The following is a 9,029-nucleotide window of genomic DNA, read 5'->3' as shown; positions in this document are numbered from 1 at the left end:
TGAAGAAGGGCTTATGCCCGAAACGTCGATTCTCCTGTTCCCTGGATGCTGCCTGGCCTGCTGCGCTTTTCCAGCAACACATTTCCAGCTCTGATCTCCAGCATCTGCAGACCTTACTTTCTCCTCAAAGAATTCTGAATTAGTACTCCAAAGTCCCTTTGTGCTTCAGATTTTTGATGCCTTTCCCCATTTAGAAAATAGTCTGTATTCTTCCTATCCAAATGCATAACCTCACTTTCCCACACTGTGTGTGTGTATTCCATTTGCTATTTCCTTGCCCACTCTCCTAGCTTGTCCCAGTACTTCTACAGCCTCCCCACCTCCTGCATTCTACCTGCCCCTCCACCTGTTTGTGTCATGTGCAAACTTAACAATACCATCTCTGTTCCTTTGTCCAGATCACTAATGGACAACATGAATAGTTGTGGTCTCTGCAGAACACCATTAGTCACTGGCTGCCATCCTGAAAAAACTCCTTTATCCCCACTCTCTACCTTCTGCCAGTCAGTCAATCTTCCATCCATGCCAGTATCTTGTCACTAACACCATGGGCTTTTATCTTATTTAGCTGACTTCTTTGTTGCACCTTTCAGAGGCTTTCTGGAAATCCAAATAGATCATGTCCACTGGCTGTCCTTGCTCTAACTTGCTCATTAACTTCTTCAAGAATTCTACCAGACTTGTCAGGCATGTTTTTCCCTTGATTAAGTCAGGCTGACTCAACTGTATTTTATGGTGCACTCCCAAGTATTCCACACTCTTATCCTTACTAATGGACTCTAAACTCTGAACAATGACAGAAGTCAGGCTAAATGACTGATAATTTCCTATCTTCTGCATCCCTCATTGCTTAAACAGGTGTTTATACCAGCCATTTTCCAGTCATCTGGGAGACTCTCTGACTCCAGTGACTTCTGAAAGATAACCATCAATGCCTGTACAATCCCCTCAGGTATTTCCTTCAGATGTAGTCCATCTGGTTTTGGGTGACATATCCACCTTCATATCTTTTGCTTTCCCCAGCACTTTCTGATGGCCAGCACATTCACATCTACCCCTTGATTCTCATGAAGTTCTGTTATACTGCTGGTGTCTTCAACCATGAAGATTGATGCAAAGTACCTGTTTCCCATTATTACTTCTCCAGCCTCATTTTCCAACAATACAATGTTCATTCTTGTCTCTCTCTTACCTTTCATAGAGCTAAAAGAAAAGTCTTGTAATCTTCTTTTATATTACTAGCTAGCTTAACCTCTTATTTCATCATCTCCCTCCCCCATTGCTTTCTTAGTTGTCCTTTGTTGGCTTTTAAAGTCTTTCCAGCCCTCTGGCTTCCCACTAATCTTCACTACATTTTTTGCGTTTTTTCTTTTGCTTTCAATTCCCGCCTCAGGTGACTGACTGTGTGGAGTTTGCACGTTCTCCCCGTGTCTGCATGGGTTTCCTCTGGGTGCTCCGGTTTCCTCCCACAGTCCAAAGCTATGCAGGTCAGGTGAATTGGCCATGCTAAATTGCCCGTAGTGTTAGGTAAGGGGTACATGTAGGGGTATGGGTGGGTTGCGCTTCGGTGGGGCGGTGTGGACTTGTTGGGCCGAAGGGCCTGTTTCCACACTGTAAGTAATCTAATCTAATCTAATCTAAGTGGTCCTTGACTTCCCTTGTCAGCCATAGTTGCCTTGTCCTCCGGTTATGTTCCCTCCCTTGGGATAATTTCTGTTGTGCGTCCTAAATTACCCCCAGAAACTTCTGTCATTGCTACATCACTGTCTTCCCTGCTAGGCTCCCCTTGCTCAACTTTGGTCAGCTCTTCCGGCAAGTCTTTGCCATTACTTTACTCAATTGAAATGCAGTTACATCTGATTTCTTTTCCAGTTTCTTTTCCTCAAGCTTGCAGGGTGAATTCTATCATTTTATAGTCCTGAATCAGTTCTGTCTCATTACACATCACTAAATGCAGAATTTCTGTTCCCAAGTGGGTTCTATCAGAAGTTGCTTCTAAAAGTTGTCTCCTAGACATGCCTTGAATTCCTTTTCTTGGGATCCAGTACCAATTGAATTTACCAGTCCATCTGTATATTGAAGACCCCTTAAATAAGTCCCATCAGGGTTTTTGTGTGTATAAGACCATAAGACATAGGAGCGGAAGTAAGGCCATTCGGCCCATCAAGTCCACTCCGCCATTCAATCATGGCTGATGGGCATTTCAACTCCACTTACCCACATTCTCCCCGTAGCCCTTAATTCCTTGTGACATCAAGAATTTATCAATTTCTGCCTTGAAGACATTTAGCGTCCCAGCCTCCACTGCACTCTGTGGCAATGAATTCCACAGGCCCACCACTCTCTGGCTGAAGAAATGTCTCCGCATTTCTGTTCTGAATTTACCCCCTCTAATTCTAAGGCTGTGTCCACGGGTCCTCATCTCCTCGCCTAATGGGAACAATTTCCTAGCGTCCATCCTCTCCAAGCCATGTATTATCTTGTAAGTTTCTATTAGATCTCCCCTTAATCTTCTAAACTCCAATGAATACACTCCCAGGATCCTCAGCCGTTCCTCATATATGTTAGACCTACCATTCCAGGGATCATCCGTGTGAATCTCTGCTGGACACGCTCCAGTGCCAGTATGTCCTTCCTGAGGTGTGGGGACCAAAACTGGACACAGTACTCCAAATGGGGCCTAACCAGAGCTTTATAAAGTCTCAGTAGCACAATGATGCTTTTATATTCCAACCCTCTTGAGATAATTGACAACATTGCATTCGCTTTCTTAATCACGGACTCAACCTGCATGTGTGATTCCTCCACTCCACCCACATTTTTCTATGCCTTCTGATCCTATTTTTCTTCCTGCTATTGGTTTAATTTCATTTCTTACAATTAAGGCAACCCTGCTGTCTCTGCCCATCTGCCTGTCCTTTTGATAGGACAAGTATCCTTGGATATGTAGTTCCCAGCCCTCATCCCTTTTCAGCTATGTTTCTGCGATGCCCATAACATTGTACCTCAATTTCCATCTGCAGGACAAGCTCATTTGCCTTAGTTCACATACTGCGTGCATTTAAGTACAACACCTTCAGTCCTGTGTTGATTGCCCCCCTCCCCCTTCTCATAGCTGTTCCCTTAACAGCTATGCCTGAAGTTAGATTCCTGACCATTTCTATACGGTGTCCTGTTACTTTTTCTGGAAGCTTTATTGTTTCCTGAGACTGCCTTCCCTTTTAACTAGTTTAAAGTTCTTATGACCACCTTACTTGGTCTTTCAGCTCGAATCCTGGTTCCCAGCTCAGTGGAGGTGATCTGATCAGGTGAAGCCCATCCCAACAGTACAGTTCCCTCCTGTCCCAACACTGGTACTAGTGCCCCATTGAATGGAAACGGTCTCTCCCGCACCACTGCTTTAGCCATCCGTTGACTTTACTAATCTTCTTATCTTTGTCAATTTTCGTGTGTTTTGGATAATAATCTGGAGATTCTGTGAGGTCCTATTCTTTAAATTTGTTTCCAAGTTTCTGGTATTCCCCAACCTCTCGCCGCCTTTTTCCTCTGTTGTTAGTTCCAACATGGACCACAACAACTGGATCGTCCCTCTCCCACTCAAATATCCGTTCAAGCCTGTTCAAGATGACCCTTATCTTGACGTGAATGGCCTGATCTGCATGGTGCTTTGCCTGCCGGGACTCTTGATCCTGCTTATAAATGATGCTGTCTAAACTCATAAATATTGAATCTCTTAACACTATCATGCTTATTTTTGCTTCCCTGCTTGAATAGTCTCTTCTACCTTGGTGATCAGTTTTCCCACCTTCCCTACAGTCCTTTTCCTCATTCACACAGTACCTCGGACCTGTTGGACAAGCTGAGGCTCTTGTAATGCTAAATTCAGGATCTTTCCACCTGCCTCACTTATAAAATGGTCCAAATGTGATTACCCATCTGACTTCCACCCCACTGCTACCTCATTGCTTGAGTGTCTGGAGTCACATAAAGACCAGGATAATAGATTTTTGTTTCCAATAACAAAAGTATCAGGTGGTCAATCCACAATTGAAGCTCTTACATGCCTACTTAAGGACCTCATCCAAGTGCCATTGAGTTAACCAACAGTGGGAAAGTTCTGTGCCAAATGGCTAAGCCAACAGATTTTCCTCGGTTGGTGGCAGCTGGAATGCTTCCTTCCTTAATGTCTTCCCTGAACCACAACGGAGCAGCCATTCTCCTGACCTCCTTCTCCACATCCAACTTGTTAGGCAGCAGTAGAGACTGCAGTGCTACATAAAATCAAAGTCGATGTTTTTTTGAGTGATTGTAAGGATAAGGGAAAGTGTAAGAGAGCGGGACTCAGAGTTGCTGTTTCAGAAAAGTGGCATAGACACTGTCAAATGGCACCTTCTGTGCTATAACAATTCTATGAATTGTAAAATTGGTGTTAATATATGAAATTATGAACAAGTTGATAATTGATGAATTTTGCCAGATGACAGTGATTTGGTGAAGTCGTAACCATTTTTGGTCAGAACAAATTATCTGCAATGTACATGCACCTTTCCCACCTCAGTAATTATATCAAGGACTAAATATCTCAAAAAAGAAAGTTGCTTATTTTTTTAATCTCTGTTCTATGTAGTGGAAAAACAAAGTGGCCTCCAGTGGGTTATAGATATTACCATCGCGTATCACAAAGCAAAGCCAATAGACATTCAGACTTGGATAATTGGTTACAGAAAACCAACAGTCACACATGTGCACTACAGGTAAGTCCTGTTGTTCTGTTAAATCTTTAACTGAATTCATGTATTCTTTAACCGGCTGCCAATTGGGATAATGTACTTGTTTAGTAGAGCACGAGGGATTTGTTTTGATCGCATTCCCTTGTCACTATAAGCTATTGCTTTCTCTTCCCCGATTTAATTCTCTATCATTGTACCAAACTTGTCATTTTCTTTCAAAGAGACAAAGGGAATTATTCCAAAATGCACACAGCATTTGCAACAAGGTAGATAATTTAAAGGCAAAAGTAATTGAAAATGGGTATGATCTCATTGCCATTATAATAACATGGCTGAGGGTGACCAAGGAATATTTGATTATTAGAAAGGATAGGCATAAAGGAAGAGGAGATGGTGGTAAACTAATGATAAAGGATGGGATCGGTCCATTAGAGAGGAAGGATCTCCAATCAAAAGAACAAAATGCGGAACCTGTTAGAATGGAGCTAAGGAGCAGCAAGGGATAGCAAACGTTGGTAGGAGTTATTTGTAGGCCATCAAATAATTGTGGTAGTGTGGGTCATGGCTTTAATAAGGAGATTGGAGACTCCTGTAGCATGAGTAATACAGTAATCATGGGTGACTTCAATCTGTGCATAGATTTGGTAAACATAATGAGCACTTACGATGTTGAGAATGAGTTTCTGGAGTGTGTAGGGACTGTTTGTAGAGCAGTATGTTCTGAAAAATATCAGAATGCAGGCTATTTTAGATTTAGTATTAAGAAATGTAAAAGCCTAACTAATAATTATGTTGCAAAAGAGCCTTTATAGAATCATGGAATCATATAGTGCAGAAGAGGTCCTTCAAGACATTGAGTCTGCACTGACACGTGAGAAACACCTGACCTTCAACCTAATCCCATTTAGCAACACATTGCCTGTAGCTTTGAATGTTATGATGTTCCAAGGGCATGAGTGGGCATAATATGATAGAATTTTACATTGTGATTGGGAGTGAGTTCATTTATCTTGAAGCTAGGGGATTACATTTGCACAGAGGAAATTATGAATGTATGAGGAGTAAATTGATTGAAGTGGATTCAATAAATACATTAAAAATATGACCGTACATTGGCAATGATTCTTTAAAGAATGATTGTATAGTTTACAGCAACTTTACATTCCTTCAAAGCACAAAACCCCAAAAAACAGTCTTGGGGTTTGTGGTGATGTCATTTCCTGTTCGTTTTCTGAGGGGTCGTAGACTCAGCAAAGACATGCCAGAGAATTCCTAGAGGCTTAGCACTCCCAACCACAATGCCATAAACAAACACACAGATCTAAATGCCATCTATCAACCCCTCAGAAAAATGAACAGGAAATGACATCACCACAAAACCCAGGAACCCCATCCAGGAGAAAGATATAAATAGAAAGCAGGAGACAACAGCTTCGCTTCACTTGGAGGTCGCCCCTGACGATGTTACCTAGCCAGGTAATGAAACGTCTGGATATCAAACCTACAGCTCAGCAAACAAACCTACACCCTAAACCTCAACCTGAGCTACAAACCTTGCAAAAACATATATTAATGACTTGGACAAAATAAGTGAATGTACTGTAGTCAAATTTGCAAATGTCACAAAAATAGATGGGAAGTCAAGTTGTGGGACGGATAAAAAGAGTTTGCAGAGGGAGATATCAATAAGCGGGCAAAAAATTGGCAAATGGACAATAATGTGGGAAAATGTGAAGTTTTACATTTTTAGATTAGGTTAGATTACTTACAGGTTGGGAACAGGCCCTTCGGCCCAACAAGTCCACACCGACTCTCTGAAGAGCAACCCACCCAGACCCATTCCCCTACGTTTACCCCTTCACCTAACACTACGGGCAATTTAGCATGGCCAATTCACCTAACCTGCACATTTTTGGACTGTGGGAGGAAACTGGAGCACCCGGAGAAAACCCATGCAGACACTGTGATCAGGTAGGCTAATGGAATGTTGGCTCTTATCTCACGGTGGCTGTACAAGATGCTGGTGAGACCACATCTGGAATACTGAGAGCAGTTTTGGTCCCCTTATTTTAGCAAAGATATCATTTAATTGGAGCCTGTTCAGAGAAGGTCACTAGGGTGATCCCTAGTATGGAGGGATTGTCTTATAAGCAAAGGTGAAACAGTTGGCACTGTACTCACTGGAGTTCAAAATAATGAGAAGTGATCTCATCAAAACATGTAGGATTCTTAGTGGGCTTAACAGGATGAATGCAGAGAGGATGTTTCCCCTCATGGGAGATTTAAGGACCAGAGGGCATAGTCTCAGAATAAAGGGCTGCAATTTAAGACTGAGATGGTGAGGAATTTATTCTGTCAGAGCTTGTCTTTAGAATTCCATAGAGAGCTGTGGGGGCTGAGTCCTTGTATACATAAGATTGAGATAGATTCTTGAATCAGTAAAGGAATCCAGGATTATGAAGAAAAGGCAGGAAAGTGGATGTGAGGACTATCAGCTCAGCTATGATACTATTGAATGGCAGTGCAGGCTGATTGGGCCAAATGGCCTATTCCCGTTCCTATTTCTTATGGTCTTATGGGCTTGTTCCTGGGATGGTGGGACTATGCTAAGAAGAGAATTTGGACCTGTATTCTTTGGAGTTTCGAAGAATGAGATGTGATCTCATTGAAATCTATAAAATGTTTAAAGGAACAGATGGTGTTTCCCCTGGTTGGGAATCAACAACCAAGGAACACCATTTCAAAATAAGGGGGAAATTGCTTTAGACATGAATGAGAATTGTTTCTCACTCAAAGGACTGTGATTCTTTTAGAATTCACTACATCAGAGCACTGAGGAACCTCGGTCAATGAGAATGTGTAGAAGTGAATAGATTTTTAAATACTACTGATATAAAGGGATATGGATATAATGATGGAAAAAGGCACTGAAGTGGATTATCAGCCACGATTGTATTGAATGGGGGAGCAGACTTATCTGGCTGAATGGCCTACACCTGTTCCTGTGTTCAGCATCAAGCTCATTACAAAGATGATTTGTCACTGTTCTAATTCTGCATTTCGTATTGGCTTTGTGTTCATCTCTCTATAATCCATTCGAGAGTACAGACAGGTCTCAGACTTCAATAGACTTTATGGATGGTTTTGACTTCAAGCCTTTAATTCTCAGATAATGAAGTAGTCTGTTCCTGCATGCAGCAAGACCTGGATAACTCTCAGGCCAGGTAAAAACAATGACTACAGATGCTGGAATCTAGATTTTGGATTAGTGGTGCTGGAAAAGCACAGCAGTTCAGGCAGCATCCGAGGAGTAGTAAAATCGACATTTTGGGCAAAAGCCCTTCATCAGGAATACAGGCAGAGTGCCTGAAGCGTGGAGAGATAAATGAGAGGAGGGTGGGGAGAAAGTAGCATTGAGTACAATAGGTGAGTGGGGATGGGGATGAAGGTGATAGGCCAGAGAGGAGGGTGGAGTGGATAGGTGAAAAAGTGGATAGGTAAAAAAGAAGATAGGCAGGTAGGACAAGTCATGGGGACAGTGAGCTGGAAGTTTGGAACTGGGGTGAGGTGGGGAGAAGGGGAAATGAGGAAACTGGTGAAGTCCACATTGATGTCCTGGGGTTGAAGTGTTCCAAGGCGAAAGATGGGGCGTTCTTCCTCCTGGTGTCGGGTGGTGAGGGAGCAGCGGTGAAGGAGGCCCAGGACCTCCATTTCCTCTGCAGAGTGGGAGGGGGTGTTGAAATGTTGGGCCACAGGGTGGTGTGGTTTATTGGTGCGGGTGTCCCAGAGATGTTCCCTAAAGCGCTCTGCTAGGAGGCATCCAGTCTCCCCAGTGTAGAGGAGACTGCATTGGGAGCAACAGATACAATAAATGATATTGGTGGATGTGCAGGTAAAATTTTGGATGTGGAAGGCTCCTTTAAGGCCTTGGATGGAGGTGAGGGAGGAGGTGTGGGCGCAGGTTTCGCAATTCCTGCGGTGGAAGGGGAAGGTGCCAGGACTGGAGGGTGGGTTGTTGGGGGGCGTGGACTTGACCAGGTAGTCACAGAGGGAACGGTTTTTGCAGAAGGCGGAAAGGGATGGGTCGGGAAATATATCCAGTGGTGGGGTCCGTTTGGAGGTGGCAGAAATGTCAGCGGATGATTTGGTTTATGTGAAGGTTGGTAGGGTGGAAGGTGAGCACCGGGGGGTTCTGTCCTTGTTATGGTTGGAGGGGTGGGATTTGAGGGCGGAGGTGCGGATGTGGATGAGATGCATTGGAGGGCATCTTTAACCACGTGGGAAGGGAAATTGCAGTCT

At 43.3% G+C, this 9,029-nt stretch overlaps 1 protein-coding gene across 10 annotated transcripts in view; it reads left to right on the top strand.

Annotated features, from left to right (window-relative positions):
* The window catches only part of lpgat1 (lysophosphatidylglycerol acyltransferase 1), a 130,820-nt gene that overhangs the window by 74,645 nt on the left and 47,146 nt on the right, over positions 1-9,029 (top strand). For all 10 annotated transcript variants that reach the window (XM_043695883.1, XM_043695885.1, XM_043695886.1 and 7 more), the window contains exon 7: positions 4,628-4,754. In XM_043695883.1, the coding sequence (XP_043551818.1) occupies positions 4,628-4,754 (127 nt within the window). The remainder of the gene's footprint in view (positions 1-4,627; positions 4,755-9,029) is intronic.

The sequence above is a fragment of the Chiloscyllium plagiosum genome, chromosome 9 (assembly GCF_004010195.1).
Source record: "Chiloscyllium plagiosum isolate BGI_BamShark_2017 chromosome 9, ASM401019v2, whole genome shotgun sequence".
Taxonomy (NCBI): domain Eukaryota; kingdom Metazoa; phylum Chordata; class Chondrichthyes; order Orectolobiformes; family Hemiscylliidae; genus Chiloscyllium; species Chiloscyllium plagiosum.
The sequence above is the reverse complement of the archived record's forward strand: the minus strand, read 5'-3'. Positions and strand labels throughout refer to the sequence as shown.